The sequence below is a fragment of the Sinocyclocheilus rhinocerous genome, unplaced genomic scaffold (genome assembly GCF_001515625.1).
Source record: "Sinocyclocheilus rhinocerous isolate Xijiao unplaced genomic scaffold, SAMN03320098_v1.1 scaffold102, whole genome shotgun sequence".
Classification (NCBI taxonomy): domain Eukaryota; kingdom Metazoa; phylum Chordata; class Actinopteri; order Cypriniformes; family Cyprinidae; genus Sinocyclocheilus; species Sinocyclocheilus rhinocerous.
Genome location: NW_015627239.1, coordinates 23,894 through 48,101, shown reverse-complemented (window position 1 = coordinate 48,101; position 24,208 = coordinate 23,894). Strand labels below are relative to the sequence as shown.

Here is a 24,208-nt window from a genome sequence, read left to right as displayed (position 1 = left end):
ATTTCTGTATTCAAAATTTTATATTTAAAACATTAATCTCCACATGAATTTATGAATTTAATTACACTCATGCTACCTCCGAGCCTCATTAAACGTCTGAAAATGTACCTACTAGCCACTTTTGTGTTCTTCTGTGCCACCTCTGTAGTACAAATTAACTTATTAATGCTAATTTCATATGATTGGTAACTTATTTTTTACCAATTTTTCTTCTTGTAAATGTATTTTCTTGCCCCTGAAATATATTTTAAAATTTATTTTGATATGTGAAGTTTGAAAAGTTAATATATTTGAAATTTCAAAAATATATTACATTGTTTACCACATATATTCAGCATGTATTTAAAATATATTTTAGCCAGAAAAAAAAATATATATTTTAGCCATATGAGTTGAGAGCATCTGTAATGCAAATGTGATAGAATGAAATGTACATTTTAAAACAAGCTCTCTAAATGAACTCTCTCTTTCTCCTCAGGATGATGAATTGACTCACTTATACACATTGATCCTGAATCCGGATCAGACGTATGAGGTGAAGATCGACAATGAGATGGTGGAGTCCGGCTCTCTGGAGGAGGACTGGGACTTCCTGCCCCCAAAGAAGATCAAGGACCCCGAAGCCAAGAAACCTGAGGACTGGGACGACCGCGCCAAGATCGACGACGAGACGGACACCAAACCTGAGGTTCGATTCTGTTTCCTATCACCTGTGAGGCATAGCTGGCTCGGTTTCATCTTTTAACACTGACTGTCTGATGTTGTCAGGACTGGGATAAGCCTGAGAATATTCCCGATCCTGATGCCAAGAAGCCAGACGACTGGGATGAGGATATGGACGGAGAGTGGCAACCTGCCATGATCCCAAACCCGGAGTACAAGGTACAGATTTACATGCTTGAAGATGCCTCAACAAGACGCTTCCACAGCGTTTCAGGCCTCTGATATTCATTTATTGTTGCGTTTTGGTGCAGGGTGAGTGGAAACCCAAACAGATTGACAACCCCAACTACAAGGGCGTCTGGGTGCATCCTGAAATCGACAACCCTGAATACACTCCTGATGCCGAGATCTACAAATTCGACAACATTGGAGTCATTGGGCTGGATCTCTGGCAGGTAAGACGCCTTAGTGTTGCCATAAAATAGCCTTTCATTTCTTAATTATGAAACGCCTACTAAATATATTAGTGGACGTCAGGAAGTATTAGCATATAGCAAATGTTTTCAAAATATTTATTTATTTAATTATTTATTTATTATTTAACCTAAAATAGTCTTCTATTTTTTAATTATGAAAATCCTACTAAATATATTAGTGGATGTCAGGAAGTATTAGCATATAGCAAATATTTTCAAAATATTTATTTAATTATTTATTTATTATTTAACATAAAATAGCCTTCTATTTTTTAATTATGAAAATCCTACTAACGATATAAGTGCACCTCGGGAAGTATTAGCATATAGGAAATATTTTCAAAATATATATTTTATTTTATTATTATTTTTATTATCAATAGTAACATAAAATAGCTTTATATTTCATAATTATGAAAACCCTACTAACTATATAAGTGCACCTTAGGAAGCATTATAAAACTTAAAAAAATAATGCAATTCAGGAATACATGTCCATGATTTACTGAATATTATTAACAATATATTCACAGAGATTTTGGCAAGCATATTGTGAATATTGTGTTGATTGTAATGTGCTTTTTATTAGGCCAGTTCAGTTTTCTGAAAACTGTGGCAGCAGTTGATGTTAACTAGATTTTTATTGAATTTTAGTTCTTGGTTGAATATTTTAGTCTATTTTGCAGCGATGACTATTTGATTGAAATGATGGTTCCTCTCACACCTTTAAGCCATTTCAGAGGAGTTACTAAATATCAGGGTTATTAAAGTTAACTGAAACCATTCAAATTTGTTACTTGAAATAAAATAAATGTTAACTGAAATGAAATAAAATGTTTAAAAAAATGAAATAATGTAATTATAAGCTATATAAAAAAAGAAACGAATAAAAACACAAGTACTGAGACTTAAATAAAAAATTAAATAAAAAATATTTTTTTATTTATTTGATTTAGACATTTTCATTTATTTTATAATTATTATTATTATTATTATTATTACTATTACTACTATTAATCTATATCATCCAGTGTTATTTTAGTATTTTTAAGCAAGCCGTTTTTATTCATATTTTGAATGCCTTTTTATTTTCATGTTTTTCATTTTCATTTTCATTTTAGTTAAAGTTTTAATAATTTTGTTGTGTGTTTTGTAGTATTTGAATTAGTTTTTGTTTATATGTCTATGTAGTTTTTATTCATTTTAATTCATTTTAGTTTGCCATTTTAGTACATCAAGTTAAACTAAATGAAAATGAGAAATATTTGTAATATTTTATTTCAAGTAACAATTTTTTTTATGGTTTTAGTTTAGTTTAGTTTGAGTTAATAATAATTTAGTTTGAGCTATAATAACCCTGGTGTGTGCTTGTAAACGCAATAGCAAGTTTGGAAAGAGGAAATCTATTTTAGAACTGGTAACATGACTGTTTGTCAGTACATGTCAAAGTTTGTGAGGTTTCTCCTCGCACTTAATGCAGTGTTTGCACTTTAAACCACTAAGAGGTGCTTTTCCCCCTCTATCAAATTCAGTTCATTGTGAGAAACACCACCATGTTTCTGTTTCATCACTCCAGGTGAAATCCGGCACTATATTTGACAACTTCCTCATCACAGACGACGTGAAGGAAGCTGAGGATTTCGGAAATGAAACGTGGGGTGCTACAAAGGTAAGAGTTTGATTTGAGCATCTTGCTGAACTAGTGGATATGCAATAAAAATGCATTTTTAATGGTCTGTCTTGCCGCAGGGTCCCGAGAAGAAAATGAAGGAGGAACAGGATGAGAATAAACGCAAAGAAGAGGAGGAGAAGAACAAGGAGCAGAGCACAGAAGCAGATGAGGAGGAGGAAGAGGAGGAGGATGAAGGCGAGGAGGAGGAGGACGAGACAGACGAGCCTCCAGAGGAGGAAGAAGACAATGATGCGCTTCCCAAAGACGAACTGTAACGCAGGAAGTAGATTACTGTTCACATTCCGTGGTTGCCAGGGAAACGACTGCAGTGCATTCATTCTAATTTGAGACGGCGATGATGTCGTGATGATGTCACACGGGGCAAAAGGGCAACCGGAAGTTCTCAACCCATACGTTTAATTTGTGACCATTGACCTTGAACGAGCCAGTTTTTTGTTATTGAAGAGTTTTCTGTACAGTACCAGGGGTCTGATATGTTTGACGTCTTTTAATGCTGATCTATGATCAGTTTATTGTGCCTTTCTTATGGTAAAATCAATGCCCATATTAGTTCATGACGTTGGTGTTAGTTTGAAGGAACTAGACTAAATTCATGAAGTTTACTTGAATTACAGTTATAATTATGGAAGCCCGTTTTCGCAACTTTTTAGCTCACAATTCAGACGACTTCATGTAATTCTCAGTTTATGTCTCACAATTGGGACTTTTGTCTCGGAGTTCCGAGGAAAAAAAGTCAGAATTGTAAGATTTAATCTCAAAATTGTGAGATATAAGCTCGAAATACTGAGGAAAAAAGTCAGAATTATGAGATTTAAACTCAAAATTGCGAGATATAAAGTAAGAATTGTGAGATGTAAACTCATAATACTTAGAAAAAAGTCTGAATTGTAAGATTTAAACTCAAAACTGCGAGATATAAACTCATAATACTGAGGAAAAAAGTCAGAATTATGAGATTTAAACTCAAAACTGCGAGATATAAACTCATACTGAGGAAAAAGTCTGAATTGTAAGACTTAAACTCAAAATTGTGAGATATAAAGTAAAAATGTTGAGATATGAACTCAGCTCTGAGATAAAAGTCTGAATTGTGAGAAGTCATATTTATCTTAATTTTTTTATTCTGTGGTGAAAAAAAACGACTCAGAATTGCAAGCAAAAAGTCAGAAAACTGGGTTTATATCTAACAATTAAGATATTTTTTTTCTTTTTGTGAGAAATTAAGTCTGAACTGTGACATAAAAAGTCACAATTACATTTTTATTTGGGTTTTTTCCCCGTAGTGGAAACGGACTTCCATATACAGTAAAGAATGTTACTGGGAGGTTACACGGTTGTTTCTCCGCATTGCAGAAATGTGATGTGCAACAAAACTGAATAGTGGAGGATGGTGATTTTTGCCCTATTGTTATTAATAAGAGATTAATCCGATCACAGGCTGGGTTTCAAACTATAGTCCTCATTTCTGAAACATGAGCAGAACAAAATCATTTTTGTGTAAATTGTTGCAGGAAAACGTACAACGATTTACGCAAGTTCATTCTGCTTGTGTTTCATCAATGAGGGCTGATGAATGTTTGTACTGTAGTGCAAAAGAAAATTACAATGACATAATGTTCCTTTGGCACTGATGATTTAGTTTTGTTCTGTTACCGCAGTATATGTGCTGTGGTGGTTATTATATTAATCTCCTAAACAAGATATTCAGTAAAATTCCTTTTATTTTCCAGCTCTATTTATTACAAATGTCTTGCAATTTGAGTTTGTTTTCGCTTTCAGATGATCAGTGGGAGTAGCATTTGTGATGTTCAGTTTGTAGCTGATGTAATTTTTTTTTTTTAATAAAATCTTGTTACTTGAAAATAAATGAGCTACGATAAGGGATGTGGTAATATTTGCAGAGATGTCAAGGCTGCATTAAAATACACACTGTGAACTAAATCCCAAATGTTCAAATTGGATTAGTACTGAAAATCCTGTTTAGTGACATTAAACCACCTTTTTACATGTTGAGAGTTGTAATTAATGCCAAAGTTTTAATAAATAACTTTATTGTACATGCAGTTGTAATATTTTGTGAGTTTGAGCACATCACGGTTTCATGATCAGAGCTTTATACTGTTTATTTATACTAATACAATTCAGGTTGGTTATTACACCAAAAGAACAGATGAAGATATCTGAACATTTGTCCATGTTTACACATTACACATTTCCCATTCGTTTTCATGAATTCATCATTTCTCTAGAATGGTTGTTAATCATCTTCATCTGCAGCTTTAGTCACATGCATCTGAATACATATTTGGAGTAATACACACTTTTGTGTGGTTTGGTCGATAAGTTTGTATTTGCAACATGAAAGCTGGTCCACAAAAATTAATTGCACTTAAAAAAAACTAGATCCCTGATAAGAAAGTTTTCCAGTCTCAAACTCCTGTAAGAAGATTTAGAGCAGTGCAGGTGGTTGATATCTGTATATAGACTGCATGATTTGTGTAAATCTCACTGAAGATATTCCACAGACATTATTCAATCATTCTTTTCATCATTTGAACCGCTCAAAAGCTTGTAAACAAGCAGTTAGAGACGAATGCATGTCTCGGTTGTTTCTGGGAGTTGCTTGCATTATTTTCACCACATATGTTTTCTATAATGGAAAAGCTGATTTATATTACATCATTTTTTTCTAGATGTCATGACATTTACAAATCTGGTACACAAGATGGAGACATTTTACAGTAGAATACCGACTATGTACAGTCAAAACAAAAATTATTCAGACACCAGATATCATTTTTGATATTTTTTTTACTAGTGGGTGCAAGACACTATAGTTTATTTATGTAAGTGAGGATAGCGAATTTGTTCTGATACAGTTTAACTCTGAGCTCTTGTCATATTTTATTACCATATTCTAAACTATAGCGAATAAACTGTGATAATGTGTGCAGTGTTGAAGCTGTATTTCTTTAGACTATGGACTCAGAGGAACTTTAGATACATGATATTTTTCTTTTCTGTTTTCCTTTTCTCTACTTTACTACAGTAAATGTATCACACATTCTATCACACAACAGTTTTACATAGGCTGTATATTTTGTAATAATTATAAATTATTACATATATAACATAGAATTTAAAACTAATAATTTTCTAGATATTTTGTGTTCTGCATTATGTTTTACATGCTTTTTACCTGATTTTGCATTTTAGATTAATAATATAAATAATTATGAACTGTGTTTAAATATTTGTCCACATTCGTACATTTGTTTCAGAATAACTTAGTAGGGCCAAGACTTAAGAATACGTCTAGTTGTGTCCATTTTTGGAAGGCCAAACAAAGTAGGTTATGCAAATCTTCCCACATAGTGACGTAGATATGTGGGGGCGTGTTAGAACGAGCCGTTTTAGTTAGGCGTGGCTGACTCTTAACTTTTATAAATCAGAATCAGAATCAGAATCAGAATGAGCTTTATTGTATGTTTACACATACAAGGAATTTGTTTTCATGACAGAAGCTTCCGCAGTGCAACAGAATGACAGTGCAAAAGCACAGATAAAAATAAATAAATAAATAAATAAAATAAAATATAGAACAAGTAAATAAGGAAGACAATATACAAATTGACAATTGTATGTACAGGTATATAACAATAGATAGTTTTGTATGTGCAGGTATATTAGTGCAAAGTTAGAACGAGCCGTTTTAGGTAGGCGTGGCTGACTCTTAACTTTTATAAATCAGAATCAGAATCAGAATGAGCTTTATTGTATGTACCAAGAGCTTGTAACACTTCAAAGAGAAAGGAAAACTTGAAATCGCATCATATGACCCCTTTAAAATAACTCAGTAAAATTAATTTAGTGAAATAAACCACCTCTGTCCTACCAACGATACGATCTTTAATGAATTAGTAACTCACTCGTTCACATTTGACATTGCGCGTTCACGAGACAGACCCCTGTGCGCGTGCTCGTGAATCAGGAAATATGGCGGCGCTCACGTCACTCGGTCAGGTAATGACTTTAAAGTTTGATTAAAACTAAACTGTAAAGTACATTTTGGAAGGATTTATCTAACTCGTGTTCTCTGGTTGTAGAAAATGCTGTTATGTCTTGTTTAAAAGTGTAAACGCACGGAGATTAGGCTCTCCGGTGAAACGGGCGCAGTTCTAGGTTGTTGTTAGCGATTATGTGTTAGGTATTTTTTCAGTTTTGCCTCGTTATGTATTGTAATGACGGCTAATAATTGATTTCTGACTGATTTGCGATTTCAAGGTCGCTGTTTTGCAACTTTTTGACTCTCTTTATGTCGTGACAGCTGTTTGTGTAGCACCATGACGAAACTGATCAGTGTTATTTATGTGATTCCTGTCACCGAATTGTTCAGAATATTGTTCAGAAACATTATTCTGATTTTGTCCGATGTATTATGTCAGCACACCGTTTGTCTGCATTGTCTTTAACGAGAGAAACCAACGGTTTCATCCTGTGACGTCATCGATGCCCACTGCAGTCCCATTACTGTAATATCAAACCCCACAGGTGTATTGATGTTAATGAGAAGCCATATGTTGTCCCTTTGTAGAATTGAACCCGTTCCAAGCTCTCAAGGCCTGGAAGTTATGTTATGTGCATAACTTTTCTCCACATAAAGCAATCTTGTGGAATAATGTTTATATTACAGTTAACCGGAAATCTCTTTATTTACAGAGTTGGATGGATAAAGGAATTTATTTTTTATCTGACCTTTTTGATCAGTCAGCTGAGTTGCTTTCTTATGAACATTTTATGAATAAATGGGCATTTCCCATTAAATATAGAGAATATTATTCTGTGATAAACGCCATTCCCACAGGTTTATTGATGTTAATGAGAAGCCATATGTTGTCCCTTAACATTTGTAGAATTGAACCCGTTCTTAATTTAAATGGGGTGGACATTAACAGTAAAAAATGCACAAATAAATTCATTAGAAATCTAATTTATGAAAAGAGATCTAATAAGCCTAGAGGGAAATTTTTCTGGAACATTTGTTTTCCAGAGATTATTTGGAAAAAAGCTTGGCTTCTTCCCTTTCGGTTTTGTATATCTAACAAACTTCGGGAAATACATCTGAAAGTACTTCATAATATTTATGTTAATAACTATACTTTAGCAAAATTTATGGATATTGATGAAAAATGTTCATTTTGTTCAGATCAGCCAGAAAGAATTCTACATCTTTTTTTTGAATGTTACCATTCCAAAAAATTCTGGGAAGATTTATCTATATATATTCAACAGAAATCTGGTTATAATTGTGAATTAACATCCAAAGATGTTATCTTATATTTTGAATCAAAAAATGCATCTGTCAATTTTATGATGAATCTAATGATTTTATTTGGTAAATTTCATATTCATAAAAGTAAAAGAAATAGTTCTAAACCCTGTTTGAAGGTCTTTATGACTGCTTTTCATTTGTATTTTGAGTCTCTCAAATGTATTGATAACAAAAAATGTAGAGATACAATTTTATTCGCTAAAGAGTTGAAGTTACTTGAAAATTGAACGGGTATATGCTGTCTTTTTTTTTTCTTTATTCAGTTTCGAGACCTTTGTGATGAAAAACTAAGGAAGCAAGAGATGGTTACAGCTATTCGTTCAATGAAAAAAAATTAATCGCCAGGCACAGATGGTCTTTCAGTTGAATTTTATCTCTGCTTTTGGGATATTATTGAAAACTCTTTATTTGAAATGTATAAGGAATGTATTGAATCAAATGAATTATCGACTTCTATGAAACAGGGGTTAATAACCCTACTTCCTAAACCAGATAAAGATCATTTGATTTTGGATAACTGGCGTCCTATAACATTATTAAACGTAGATTATAAATTGTTATCTCATGTTTATGCAGTTCGTTTAAAAAAGTTCTAGACGAAATCAAACGTGTGTCAAACTGGATTTATGGCTGGCCGACATATAAGTTGGAACATTAGACTGATTTTGGATTTGTTAGACTATTCAAATTTGGTGGAATCAGAGGCTTTAATTGTTTTTCTAGATTTCCATAAAGCTTTTGACACAATTGAGCATCAGTTTATGTATAGGGCATTAAAATCTTTTGGTTTTGGGGAAAGATTTGTTTCTATAATTGAAATGTTTCATAGAGGTATTAATAGTTCTATTAATTTATATCCAAACACTTCTAAAAGATTTCCCATTTGTAGAGGAGTGCGTCAAGGTTGTCCTATATCCCCTTTTTTATTCCTTATTGTAGTAGAGTTTCTTTCCATAAAAGTTTTGAATTCTCCAATTATTCAAGGAATTACCATCTTCAATAAACAAATTAGATTGACTCAGCTTGCGGATGATACTGTTCTTTTCTTGAAAGATAAAGAACAGTTGCCCGCAGCATTGCAGTTAGTAAACAGCTTTTCTGTTGCTTCTGGTTTAATGTTAAATGTAACGAAATGTGAAATAATGTGCCTTTATGAATCAAATGAAAAAAATGTATGTAACATCCCAGTAAAAAATAAGATTAAGTATTTAGGAATAAGTGTTACAAAAGATATAGTGGAGAGACAAGAATTAAATTTTTCCCCTAAACTTAAAAAAGCTCAAAACATCTTTAATAACTGGCTTCAAAGAGACTTGACTATTATAGGTAGAGTCCTTCTAACCAAAGTAGAAGGGGTATCTAGATTTGTTTATCCGGCATTATCCCTTTTTGTTCAAGATTCAGTTTGTAAAAAAATGAACGATTTATTTACTAAGTTTGTTTGGAGGAATAAACATCATCATTTAAGAAAGGAAGTTCTTCAGGGTCCAAGGAATGAGGGTGGTTTTGAGCTCTTGGACTTTTTCGATTTAAATTATACTTTCAAAGTAAAATGGCTCAGAAACTGTCTACTTAAATCAGACTCAATATGGTTTTTTATACCATATAATATTTTTAAAAAGGTTGGAGGTTTACGCTTTTTGTTAATGTGTGATTACTCGACTAGCAAACTGCCTGTGGCATTATCTAATTTCTATCAACAAGCTCTCAAGGCCTGGAAGTTATGTTATGTGCATAACTTTTCTCCACATAAAGCAATCTTGTGGAATAATGTTTATATTACAGTTAACCGGAAATCTCTTTATTTACAGAGTTGGATGGATAAAGGAATTAATTTTTTATCTGACCTTTTTGATCAGTCAGCTGAGTTGCTTTCTTATGAAAATTTTATGAATAAATGGGCATTTCCCATTAAATATAGAGAATATTATTCTGTGATAAACGCCATTCCCACAGGTTTATTGATGTTAATGAGAAGCCATATGTTATCCCTTAACATTTGTAGAATTGAACCCGTTCTTAATTTAAACGGGGTGGACATTAAAAGTAAAAAATGCACGAATAAATTTATTAGAAATCTATTTTATGAAAAGAGATCTATTAAGCCTAGAGGGAAATTTTTCTGGAACGTTTGTTTTCCAGAGATTATTTGGAAAAAAGCTTGGCTTCTTCCCTTTCGGTTTTGTATATCTAACAAACTTCGGGAAATACATCTGAAAGTACTTCATAATATTTATGTTAGTAACTATACTTTATCAAAATTTATGGATATTGATGAAAAATGTTCATTTTGTTCAGATCAGCCAGAAAGAATTCTACATCTTTTTTTTTTAATGTTACCATTCCAAAAAATTCTGGGAAGATTTATCTATATATATATTCAACAGAAATCTGGTTATAATTGTGAATTAACATCCAAAGATGTTATCTTATATTTTGAATCAAAAAATGCATCTGTCAATTTTATGATGAATCTAATGATTTTATTTGGTAAATTTCATATTCATAAAAGTAAAAGAATGAAGGTCTTTATGACTGATTTTCATTTGTATTTTGAGTCTCTCCAATGTATTGATAACAAAAAATGTAGAGATACAATTTTATTCGCTAAAGAGTTGAAGTTACTTGAAAATTGAACGGGTATATGCTGTCTTTTTTTTCTTTTAAGTATTATTATTCATTTTTTCCCCCCCCTATGTAATGTAAACCCATTCCTTTAATTGTGTTATTTTTTTGGATGTCTTGTTAAAGTTGTAAATGTTGCATGTTATGTCTTTAATGTCTAATAAAAAAAAAAATTTAAAAAAAAAAGAAATACTGTAATATCAAACAATAATCATACATAGTTTACATGATGGTGGGATTTATTGTGAAATCATATGACTGAATCATCAGTGTGTGAATAATAAAAATCGCAAACAAAATCAATATTAAAACATTAGGAAGGAAATGTACTTAACTTTTGTGAAAATAATGAAAAAAATATTTATGATACTACAAAAAATAAGTATTTTTTTTTCCTATGGCCCAGACATATTTTTGATATTTAACGGATACTTGTTTTTTATTATACTGGAAACACTTTACAGTAAAGTCCCATTAGTTTAATGTAAGTTAATGCATTAACCAACAATCAGCAGTACAGCATTTCTCAGTCTTTCTTAATGTTAGTTATTAAGATACAGCTGTTAATTATTAGTTCATGTTAGCTAAAAGCCAATAAATAATGTTAACAGATACAACTTTTGATTTTAATAGTGTTTGAAATTATCGCAGATTAATATATGCTTTAGAAGTATTTTTCTTTGTTGATTAATCATGTTGGAACCTTACTGTAAAGTGTTACCATTATATTTATAATTTTACTGTTCTTTTGAAAAAATAAATTTTCTTTCCTATTTATGCAGTTATCAAGTGGAAACCCTGCATATGAGAGCTTCTACAGACAGGTAAATTACCAATGCTGTTTAAAATGGAGTAAACCCTGATATTATGCGCTAGTATAATATATTGATATTGGCTGATACTGATCTTTAGTTCCTGCCATTATAAGTGACGCTGATGGCCTGTCGTCTTTGTTGCAGGTGGATCCGGGAAACACTGGGAAAGTGGGCGCCGCAGAAGCTGCTCAGTTCTTGAAGAAATCGGGGCTTTCGGACAGCACATTGGGTCAGGTGAGAGCGAATAATCCCATCACTGAACATCTGAAAGCCTTGAGATGCAGCGCTGGAGCTGTTGGCAGAAAATGACTGTGTGTTTTACCTCTCTTTACAGATCTGGGATCTGTCAGACCCTGAGAGAAAAGGTTACTTGGATAAAAAGGTAAATACCATTGTTTCATGTCAGAATAGGCCTTTACACAATTAGATAACTTTCCATTATGATCTTTGACGTCTTGATATCATTTATATCATCTCTTAATTTAATGATTAAATCTTGTTTGTACAGTTTCACCATTGTGTTTGATGGAAAGTTAAAAGTACCACATTTATTAGTATGACTGAGCCAGATTTTGGTCTAAAAAGCTACAGCGCGTCAAAATAACAGTTCGGTTTTACTTAGTAAAATAGAACGTACTTCTCAAAGTAATAATAATACAGTTTATTGAAATATAATTTTAAGGAATATCACACATTTTTTATCAATGTTTTAATTTAAACCGTAAAACAAATCGTTTTGAAAGTGATTCCACCGATATCGTTTCTCTTTGTCTTTATCGTTATTGTTGTGGTGTGGACTCTGCTATTCTTTAATATTGAGAACGATTTTTAGAACTATATCTTTATCGTTATATTTATAGTTATCGTCCTTGGTGTGAACGGGCCATAACAGTTCGGTTTTACTTAGTAAAATAGAATGTACTTCTCAAAGTAATAATAATGCAATTTATTGAAATATAATTTTAAGGAATATCACACATTTTTTATCAATGTTTTAATTTAAACCGTAAACCTTGATTGTGCAGCGCTTTGTCTACCAAAAAAATAAAAGGAATTGTTACATTTTAATTTGATTACATTTTAAATATTAATTAATTTCTTAAAGTGTTCTGCGATCATTTGATTACCATCTTTTTTAATAAATTTGTATTCAGTCATAAATCACAGAATCAAATTAAAACAGACACAGAGTTTCAGAAAAAAATAAACATTTCATAGAGCCCTATTATTGTTCAAATTTTAATAAATGTAAAAATTGAACACTGGTACACAGAATGTGGGGGAAAATAATCAGTCCACTCGTACATATATGGGAAAATTGTAATGTTCAATATATCACTATAGAAATGGAAGCATTAGCTAAATTAAAAAGCCTGCCAAGCACCTTAAAACGTAAATTATTTAAATTTGTAAGAAATAAAACAGCGCTTTGTCTACCAAAAAAATAAAAGGAATTGTTACATTTTAATTTGATTACATTTTAAATATTAATTAATTTCTTAAAGTGTTCTGCGATCATTTGATTACCATCTTTTTTTAATAAATTTGTATTCAGTCATAAATCACAGAATCAAATTAAAACAGACACAGAGTTTCAGAAAAAAAATAAACATTTCATAGAGCCCTATTATTGTTAAAATTTTAATAAATGTAAAAATTGAACACTGGTACACAGAATTTGGGGGAAAATAATCAGTCCACTCGTACATATATGGGAAAATTGTAATGTTCAATATAGAAATGGAAGCATTAGCTAAATTAAAAAGCCTGCCAAGCACCTTAAAACGTAAATTATTTAAATTTGTAAGAAATAAACAATATTTTATAGCCAAATTTGTCTTATTAGTTTCATTCAGTTCATAAAATTCAGTTGATGTGTTGCATTCTGAGTTCAGTGTTATTTTACTGTAATTGAGATACTATTATATTTTTATTAATATTTTGAATTAGTTTTTATATTTTCTGATTTTATTTGAATTCATTTTAAAGTTTTAGTAATTTTGTTGTGCATTTAAAAAATAAAAAAAAATTTCATTTTTTTTTTAATAGTTATTTTAGTACATCAAGTTAAACTAAATGAAAATGTTGCTTTGGCAGCTAGCTGAAATAAAACAAGTTTAATGTTTTTTTTTTTTTTAAATTAAAAATGTTGTTAAAATGTAATTTATTTCAAGTTACGAAAGTTTATTTTAATTTTCTAATTTTAATTTTTTAAAAATGTTTTTCTTTTAGCTTTAATGAACTGTAATAACCTTGGTTTAACTGCCATCTCTATTAAGGGTTTCTTCTCTGCTCTGAGGCTGGTGGCTTCTGCTCAAGGAGGAAGTGACGTCAGTCTAAACAGTCTAAGCCAGAACATCTCTGCACCCATCCCTAAATTTGTGAGTATTGCCACTTTAGATACCTGAGCTGAAAATTCAATGATCCACATATGTTTATCTGTAGGTTTTATCCGAATAACATGTGTATAAATAAAGATGTGGTGAAATGGTGCTTTGTAAATAACACTTGTGTGTGTCACATGCTTAAAATATCTCAAATCACTGTCAACTCGTTGAACACGATAGCTGATGTTGACAGTTAATCGCTTGTGTTTGCATGCTGATTTGTAAGTTGTTTGGGTTAAAAGCATCTGTTAAAGCAAATACATGTAAATGTCCATGATGCCGTGTGTGTTTTCCAGAGAGATGCCGGCAGCCCGTCCCTGAACATCACAACCTCTGCTGCTGATTCCAGCTGGGCAATAAAGGTACAGAATTACTGGAGTAAAATCAGATTTGTAATGAAAAACTTATTTTCTCACCACACATTGTCTCTTTTCCATTGTGCTTGGTTTCACCAGCCGGAGGATAAAGCAAAGTATGATGGGATATTTGAGAGTCTGTCTCCGATTGGTGGGCTGCTGTCAGGTGATAAAGTGAAACCAGTCCTAATGAACTCAAACCTGCTTCTTGATGTGCTTGGAAAGGTGAATGTCTGCTTTACTTTATAGGAGGCTCGTACTGATATAGACACTTTAGACCAATAGCCACTTAGATTTTACTGATATTTTCCTGATATTCGAAGAAATTATTTTATTAAGCATTATATTAAAAAATCCTGAAAAATAAAATGCATGACAGTTTTAACTAAAATATGAAGCAGCACAACTGTTTTCAGCATTAATAATAATGAAAATTGTTTCTTGAGCAGCAAATCAGCATATTAGAATGATTTCTGAAGATCATGTGACACTGAAGACTGGAGTAATGATGCTGAAAATACAGCTTTGATCACAGAAGTAAATTACATTTTGACAGATATTCACATAGAAAAGAGTTATTTTAAATTGTAATAATATTTCACTGTATTACTGTTTTTACTGTATTTTTGGTCAAATAAATGCAGCCTTGATGAGAGGAAGATACTTTTTTTTTTTTTTTTATTTAAAACTTACTGACCACAAATTTTTGAATGCTAGTGTATACAGTATATGTAAAACATTGCTAATATTTGACTTACTTTATACTAGTATAGTTTAGATTTTTAGTATATTCATAAATGAACTTCATGATTACATAAATGTTTTTTTCGACTCTTTCTGTGTTTTGTAGATTTGGGATCTCAGTGACATTGACAAAGATGGACACTTGGATAAAGATGAGTTTTCAGTGGTGAGTCAAACAAAATAGCATGTGCTTTTATTAGTAGATTATTAGTAGTTTATGGTTGATGTGATCAAACCTCTAACACGAAGTATTAAAGTTCAGAGTGTGTCGTCCTGCAGCGTTTGTGCTCCAGACACGAATGATTCTCAAATCATGGGTCTTGTTACTTTTAATGTTATTGACACTGTTCAATGTGTAATATATGTGACCCTGGAGCACAAAAGCAGTCTTAAGTCACTGGGTAAGGACTTTATTTGGACAAATTTAAAGGCGATTTTCTCAGTATTTAGATTTTTTGCACCCTCAGATTCCAGATTTTCAAATAGTTGTATCTCGGCCAAATATTGTCCTATCCTAACAAACCGTACATCAATAGAAAGCTTATTTATTCAGCTTTCGGATGATGCATACATCTCAATTTCGAAAAATGGACACTTAAGACTGGTTTTGTGGTCCAGGGTCACATATATGTCAAAATAGATTAAAGTCTAAGTATTTGTGGATGTTATCATCAGTGACAGGAGGAAACAAGAAAAATCAGGAAGAGAAATCCCAACACTCATTTTGTCAGCTGTCACATCTTTTTGCAGGTGATGCACCTGGTTTATGCAGCCCGAGAGAAGGAGCCTGTGCCATCCACCCTCCCCACCGCTCTCATCCCTCCATCCAAGCGGAAGAAGATCGCAGGCGCTCTTCCGGGATCAGTTCCTGTTCTTCCCTCTAGTCCGTTCCTCCTGAAGGAGAACCTGCGGCCGACGCCAGCGCTTTCCAAGAGTTCTTTGGGTAGCAGCACAAATCTGTCTCCGTCGAGCTCGTTCAAGCACTCCACCCCGACACCACCGCAGCCTCAAACACACACACAGGTAAACACCACAGCAGTCGTGCTGCATGTAAACCTGTCAGTCTTGATCTAACACTCATAATACCAGTCCAGCCACATTCTTATCAGCTCCTGGAGCTCTAGTCTTCATGTTTACAGAGTTTACTGCAAAATAATGCACAGATTTTTTCTGTGTTTCTGCTTGATTTTCTACGGTGATTGAAAACCATAAACAACCTACAGTTCTTTGACCAAGTAATGCAGTTCATTATTAGTTACTCAATGCCTAACATATACGGAACCCATGATATTCTCTCATATATTCTCATTCAAATGCCTTTCATTGTAAACTTCATGAGCAGCCAGATAGCAAAAGAGATTGAACCATTTGAGGTTCATGGACTGTGAAGTTTTTGCCATTTGTGGAAAAGTATGCATGCATTCTGAAAGGAATATTAGTGTACTTTATTTACTATTAAATTAATAGTATGTGAAGTAGCATGCAAACTTCATTGATGTCACATGGTGTAGCTATTTTGCATATTTATTGTAACGAGTGATGTTGTGTATTATAAGAGACGGTCTACACATATAAAAAGCAACCAGAGGAATTATAATACTAAATATCAGAGTAATTATCAAAAAACTAAAAATAAAGCTAAAATCAAATATAAATATTAGATGAAAAACTTTTCTAGTTTTAGTTTAGTTTAACTTCAAGCACCAAAATTACTAACTGGAAATGAACTGAAACTTAAATTTAAAATAAAAATTAATTAAACCTATATATTAATTAATAAAAAATAATAATGAAAGCACTAATTACTAAAAATGTAAGTAAAATAAAAATGAAAACTGAAAGTATAAAAACAATCTAATTCAAAATATTAATAAAAATATATAGTAATATATAAATAATACTAAAATTACACTGCTCAGAATGATTTCTGCATGTGCCATTTTTGCATAAAATTCAGCAAGATTTTTAAACTACATCAACAAATTAATGAATAAAGAATGTGCATCTGTTTTTTTGTTTTTATTCCATGAAGGTGCTGTAAATTTAATTGTTATATATTCTATTGCTATTGTACAATACTACGCTATTTTGTACATGCAACGTAGATTTAGTTTTATTGTAAATAAAAAAAAAACAATTTTATTAATTATAACAAATTTACCCTCAATACAGATGCTGCATCCATTGCATCCGACATGTTTTTTCACTGACACGCCCCCAACTCATGGCTTACATGTGGTTATGTGCATAAATGCGATCTTTCCGACATTGTGGGGAAAAAGTATCTCCGTGTGCTCTGCAAATTTTGGCTGATGCATATAGAAAATTCACATAGTATGCACATATGAGTTGTATGCTATTCCAGACATTCCCAATATTTGTCTTAGCAGCCGTCCTCTGATCTCTGGGTGGTGCCGGCGGAAGACCGAGAGCAGTACGAGGAGATCTTTGATCTGGCAGATTCTGATTTTGATGGGATGGTTGGAGGAGGTGAAGTGAAGGATATCTTCATGAACTCTCGGCTGCCTCAGAGCGTCCTGGCACACATATGGTGAGGCAGTCAAGTTTGGATTAAAGAGTAAAATGCAATCTTATTCCTAAAGTCACCCACAGCCTTTTTAAAACTATCCTTGAATTTGCAAGACAGTAGGATTTATGATTATGTTACACATAATTTTTCTTTCACGCTCGTGCTCATAGAAGCATTGTTTTCTGTTGTTTTGGTCTGCAGGTCGCTGGCAGACACTCAGCATACCGGCAAACTCACCAAGGAGCAGTTCTGTCTGGCGATGCACCTGATTCAGGAGAAAGTGAAAGGAGTGGATCTTCCTCAGAGTCTGACCCCTGACATGATACCACCGTCAGAGAGAGGAGCCGCCGGCACACCGGTGAGAAGACAAAATGCATGCACATATGCATTTCATGCATCCTGTCACGATCAAAAGCAGGCTCCCTTTAGCCTTAAGGACTCCTCATTTATGATAATGTTTTGGTAACTCTTTACAATGAGGTCCCATTATTTTTTAATAGGATATAGAGCTGTGCAATTAATCGAAATACAGTTTCGATTTTGATTTCGGCCTCCAATGACTATGAAAACACAATAATCAAGAAAATACAATTATTAATGTGCCCTATTCCGCCCCCTTTCCAGCGGTGCGCCTTCATTCCTCCATAAAAGCCCAATTTCACGTGCAAATCAGTAAAATCATGTATCGTGACTTTTGCAAAATGGGATGTGCTTGACTTATTAAAGTTGATTATATTTATTCATGTTTTTAAAAGCGTGAAAGAGAACTTGCGCTGTCCCTCAGGAGGATTTCTGTGAATGCGCTCAGAGACGGAACAGAACACGGACGAGTAAAGTGAACGTTTAGCTTTAGGTGTGCACCTAAACGGTCAAATACATGCAAAAATGTGTCAAAATGCGGCACTTGGTGATTATTCATATAAACTCTAGTCGGTTATGTCTTAAGTGAATGTAAACAGTTGAGAATAAGAATGCTTATGTAACAGTAAATTGGATCCATGCGGCTCTTAAAGTGACAGCAGCCTAATATTCCTGCTGCTGACTGTGTGCTTAATATTAATCAAACAACAAAAGACAGAGAAAATCACTCACTGCTGTTGACAGAAGGACTTTTGTAGTTTTAATAAGAAACAAAGAAAGTTTAATTCTTACAGTGAAGACTATGCTGTTTTAAGCTGAATACTTTAGACTTGCAAAAAAATACTTAAAGCACTGTTTTGTTTCATTTGTATTTTTTTCCCTATTGTATTTGTCCTTGGCTTTTTTGTTTTTATTGTATTACTGACATTTTAATTATTTTCAATAATTTGAGGACTTTTTTTTTTTTTTTTACTAATATGAGTTTCTCTAGTATTCTGCTGTGGTATGGAGAATTGTGAAATTTTGCTGGTCTCTAAAATGTAGATGTCATAGCAACCTTATTTAAATAAAATATATATTTGATATATATTGCTGTCTTTAAATAAATCACTCATATAAAGTTTTGGTCATAATCGTGTTAAATAATCGCGATTACAATATTGACAATATAATCGTGATTATGATTTTTGCCATAATCGAGCAGCCCTAATAGGATAGTTCACCCTAAAATTTTAATTCTGTCATCATTTGCTCACCCTCAAGTTGTCCCAAACCTGTAGGAGTTTCTTTGTTCAGTTGAACACAAAAGAAGATATTTTGAAGAATGTTGGTAACAGTTGATGGTATCCATTGACGCCCATAGATTTTTTTTTTCATAATATGGAAGTCAATGGCTACCGTTAACTATCTGGTTACCAACTAGAGTTACAGTGTGTATTAATCTTTATTTTAAGGTATTCTTGTTACAGTGTAATTATGCAGTAATAGTAATAAACATGTACTTAAGTTTAGGATTAGGGGTTAGTCGCATTAAATGATGCTTAATTTACTGGTATTACTATAATGAAGGCTTGTTATGTGTGACAAGAAGTCATGTGCATTTCGATCGTATTTATAGTCGAACGCACATGAACATGTCTGATATCTCTGATTTGTCAGTCTGCCTTTCTCTGTTTTTTCTTCTCCAGATTCTCTCTGGATTCACACCATCAGTCGTGTCTGAATTGACCCCGTTGACCAGTCTGAGCAGAGTAAGTGGTTCTGACACATCTGTGACGTGTGTCTTGCGCTGCATTGAGCGGAAATAAGATTTTCTAAATAAATGCAATCAGTGACAGCCTTATTTTTAAAACATGTAATATGAATTGAAAATATTTAAAATGTGTGTAATCATTGAAAACGTGAGAGAATATCAACACTGCATTTCCGTTTTAATGAAATGCTGTACATTGAACTTGTCTGCGTTTAGCTGTGTTAATTCATATGAATGAACTACAATACCTAGCTACAATATTCCGGCAATTATGTGGCAACATATTAACATACATAGTCAGAATGTAACATACATGTTAACAGTTGGTTTTTAAAACCACTTATCAGATGTTACATACTGTTTGGTCTGAAAAATTAACAGAGAAGTCTGAAAATATGAGTCTAGAAAAGTCCACAATAAAAGTTAATGAAAGGCTGCTTAACCAACTGAAGAGGAGGTGCAACCAAAAATCAAAGGTTCGTCTTGTTTGAAGAAAAGGTATAACACTCATATCTATAAAAATAAACTTTTTAAACAACAAAGTTTAAAGACAAGTAAAAAGTTTCAAAACATTTAGCCAATGAAGCTTATTTTTGAGTGTGAGTATTGCATTTTTTCTTCAAGCACTCTAGAAAAGTATAGAAGTTTGAAATGAAAAATATGTAGAAACCTTGAAAATAAAATTAATACATTTTAATGAAAAATTATGAAAACAAATATTTATTTTCTTAAAAAATATTTACAATGAGAATGTAAGAAGTTTTGATTTAGATTTTATTTTGCCTGAAGTCTGTCTCTTTATGTTCAGGCGATGAGAAAGCATTAGATGAAAATGTAATTTTAGTTTAGATCAACAACTCTAATTTTAGTTTAGTTCAAGCACCAAAATTACTAACTGGAAATATAATGAAAACTAAAATTCAAATAAAAATGGATTAAACATAAATCGTAATATTAAAAATAATAATAATATTCATATAAATGACAAGCACAAAACAAAATTACTAAAAATGAAAATAAAAAGCTAAAATGAAAATGAAAACAAAGTATAAAAATTAATTAAAATGTCAAATAAATTGTCTAATTCAAAATATTAATAAAAACTATAATAATTTATAAAAAATACTAAAATAACTGCTCAGAATAATTTCTGCATACCATTTCTGCATAAAATTCACAATATTTTTAAACTACATCAATGAAATGATAAATAAAGAATGTGTATCAGGTGCGTTTTTGCTTTGTTTTTATGGAGTTTCTGAAGGTAAATAAATATTTATTCTCTTTAAAAATTATTTACAATAAGAATGTAAGAATGTAAATAGTCCGTTTTGATATTATGTTGCCTGAAGTCTGTGTCTTTATGTTCAGGTGATGAGAACGCCACCTAGTGCTCATCTCTGTGTACTGCATAATTATATAACCCTACTGTACGTAGATGACAGAGTATGACTGTCTCTTACATAACATGATTTTTCCAGGACAGCAGCAGTTCTGTTGGGTTGGTTGAGGCGATGGGAATCAAGGATCTCGATGACATCAACCAGGAAATCTCCCAGCTGCAGAGGTCAGAGAGTTCATGGATGGAGAATTATACGCTACACATAACCTACCATCTGGCATTTCTCTAGTTACTTATTTTGCTCTTTTTGCTTTTTACTCATTTTACATTTTTGATTGATCTGATTTTGGTGCATAGTGAGAAACGCATATTGGAGACAGAAATCAGGCAGAAAGAGGAAGCCCTGCGACAGAGGAACAGTGAAGTGCAGGTGAGGCGGCTCTGTACTTTGTCCCACTTGTTACAGAGCCAAACAAATATATGGAAATGAAACACCGGTTTGAGTTTATTAAATTATGTGAGAAGACAGAGAGCATGAAGCATGAGATGCACAGCATGAAATGTTCACGCTGCTCTTTTCCATGCATTTAAAGTAAAAAGGAGGCTCAAGACTCTGTAAAAGTGTCTTTAAAAGTCCAAATGTGTGCAGGAGGTGCAGAGAGACCTGGAACGTGAAAACATGGGCCTTCAGGAGTTGGAGCACCAGAAATGGGACGCTCAGGAGCGACTCGGTGAGATGGAGCAGCAGAGAGCCAAACTGGAGATATATATATATATATATTGGACCATTTTGGACAAAATCTATTTTAAATTGTAAATTTTTCAATATATAATGAGATATTAACTATATTTGTCAAAAGACAAAAACTGTGACTAAAGTCAAATTACATATAACACTGTTTCTATTATACAGGCCTCCCAGTGGTCATGGAGAACCTGGAATTTTTAAATTGCGATTTCCAGGCCTCAAAAAAACATGGAAGTTTAATCATGGAAACTATAAAATATTTTGTTGGCTAAAAATCTGTCTTTGTACTGTAAATGCTCTCTGTGAAATTATTTTTCCTTACACCAATAATAGGGTAGGGCGATATGGCAAAAATATCATATGATATATATATTTCAGGAAAATCACGATTCACAATTTAAACACGATTCTTTGTCATGTTGGTTTTACAATTTTGCAAGTTGTCTGAGCAGTACAGCCAAACTAATTTCCCTATTTTAAAAACAAAGCCTTACAAGGTAACAAAATATATAATAACTCAAGTTGTTTTAAACCTGAATGAGTTTCTTTCTTTTGTTGAACATAAGAGTTATTTTGAAGAATGTGGGAAACTAAACAGTTGCTGGTCCCCAGTGACTTCACAGTGACTACAGTGAGTATTTTTTTTCCCTACTATCAAAGTCAGTGGGGACCAGCAACTCTTTGTTTACCCACATTCTTCAAAATATCTTCTTTTGTGTTCAGCACAAGAAAGAAATTAATACAGGTTTGGGACAACATGAGAATGTGTAAATAATGACAGAATTTTAATTTTTGGGTGAACTATCCCTGTAATGACAAGCGGCAGCATGTTTAGTACTATTGGGCTGCTGTCACTTTAAGACCTGCACGCATCTAATATTCAGGCACGCATCCGTTCTTCTCTCAACTGTTTACTTTGATTACTGTGTTTATATGTAAACCGTGTGTGTTTTTGACAGTATTAGCACAATCAGACGTGAAAGATAACTTAGTCCAGTAATCAGGTGCTCTTTGACAGGATTTTTAGTGTGCGCGCTTCAGGTGTACGCGCTCAGAAAAAGCACATGTCAGAACAGCACGCGAATGAAAAGTTTAACCGACAAGGCTTTAAAGCACATGCATATAATGTACTTTTTTGAATGCAAATAAGTGCAGTGTTCTGTGAGTATAACTCTACCGATGAATTAACATTTGATGTGAATGTATGTGGCGTTGTACAGTATATTGAGACAGAGGTGCCAGAACTGCGACTGATAGAATGTGCGCTGTAGCGCGATACTACAATATTTCTTCAAAAGCAGATCGTGGAGACATTTTAATTGTCCACGATCAAAAATAGTGATACCGCACACCCCTAACTAGTAATGACTGGAAAAGTCGTGTTAGTAAAAAGGTTTGGAAAATCTGGTTATTAGTGTATTTACTGTAAACATGTTTCCCGTTTGTTTTTGCAAATGCATTCTAAGTCATTTATTAAGTGTCTTTATTAAGAGACAGTCTATAACTTTTAGATTACAGTAATGTAAATCTCCGATGCAAATTTTATCGAACCTGGAATAACCCTTAAATTATGAAGGAAATTTGGTTTGAATGACTTCATGCTGAAAATCAAATGTCTGTCTGTCTAAAAGAAGAATTATTATCGTTGTGTACTGTATTATTGACTGAATCATTCACAGCGTTTGATTCTGTGTGTAGATCACATCGCTGCAGACGCAGATCTTGTCTCAGGAGTCAGACGTACAGATGCAGGAGAAGGAGGTGAGCAGAACGAAGACGGACCTGTACTGTCTGGAACAAGAGGAGCAGCGTTTGGAGGAGAGTCTGCGTGCTGGGAAAGCCAAGCTGGACAGCATCCTCAAACTGCTGAAGACATCGCAGGACGAGATGGACCAGGTCACACACACCAACGCGTATCCAACACACATTTATCAAGCTGTTTTTGCTAGGTGCCGTTTAGATCATTCAAAATTTACACATGGTTATATATTAAAAGGCAAAGAACCATCATTATGCCTTCTTTGTCAAACTCCTGTGACTGTTAAACATATTTTATGGACCGTTTAGTTACTTGTGATAAAATAAACATTAGCTGAATAAAATAATATAAGATTTATAATTTATTGTTTGTGTGTGTGTGTGTATATATATATATTAGTGCTGTCAAACGATTAATTGCATCCAAAATAAAAGTTTTTGTTTATTATGTATATATATTTTATTATGTAAACACACACACATACAGCATATATTTAGAAAATATTTACATGTATATATTTATATTAATATAAATTATATCATATTTAAATATATTTAATATATAAACGTAACATATTTTTCTTAAATATATACATGCATGTGTTTGTATTTATATATACATAATA

At 32.7% G+C, this 24,208-nt stretch overlaps 2 protein-coding genes across 3 annotated transcripts in view; both read left to right on the top strand.

Annotated features, from left to right (window-relative positions):
• Positions 1-3,712, top strand: part of LOC107723933 (calreticulin-like) — an 8,294-nt gene extending 4,582 nt beyond the window's left edge. Inside the window, exons 5-10 of one of the 2 annotated variants that reach the window (XR_001637986.1) lie at positions 479-688; positions 769-882; positions 975-1,118; positions 2,716-2,808; positions 2,889-3,564; positions 3,671-3,712. Coding sequence is in view for 1 of the 2 variants with exons in the window: in XM_016532667.1 (XP_016388153.1) it covers positions 479-688; positions 769-882; positions 975-1,118; positions 2,716-2,808; positions 2,889-3,086 (759 nt within the window). In the remaining variant the exon portion in view is untranslated. Of the gene's footprint in view, positions 1-478; positions 689-768; positions 883-974; positions 1,119-2,715; positions 2,809-2,888; positions 3,612-3,670 lie in introns of those variants that run through there. The other variant, XM_016532667.1, reaches the window with a different exon arrangement.
• A 3,077-nt stretch (positions 3,713-6,789) lies between these two features.
• LOC107723947 (epidermal growth factor receptor substrate 15-like 1) overlaps positions 6,790-24,208 on the top strand; it is a 38,620-nt gene continuing 21,201 nt past the window's right edge. The window contains exons 1-14 of the mRNA XM_016532680.1: positions 6,790-6,855; positions 11,572-11,613; positions 11,749-11,838; positions 11,939-11,986; positions 13,884-13,985; positions 14,288-14,353; positions 14,447-14,572; positions 15,198-15,257; positions 15,842-16,114; positions 17,482-17,642; positions 17,823-17,979; positions 19,670-19,732; positions 21,216-21,301; positions 21,434-21,506. Of these exons, the coding sequence (XP_016388166.1) occupies positions 6,829-6,855; positions 11,572-11,613; positions 11,749-11,838; positions 11,939-11,986; positions 13,884-13,985; positions 14,288-14,353; positions 14,447-14,572; positions 15,198-15,257; positions 15,842-16,114; positions 17,482-17,642; positions 17,823-17,979; positions 19,670-19,732; positions 21,216-21,301; positions 21,434-21,506 (1,374 nt within the window). The 5' untranslated portion in view covers positions 6,790-6,828. The remainder of the gene's footprint in view (positions 6,856-11,571; positions 11,614-11,748; positions 11,839-11,938; positions 11,987-13,883; positions 13,986-14,287; positions 14,354-14,446; positions 14,573-15,197; positions 15,258-15,841; positions 16,115-17,481; positions 17,643-17,822; positions 17,980-19,669; positions 19,733-21,215; positions 21,302-21,433; positions 21,507-24,208) is intronic.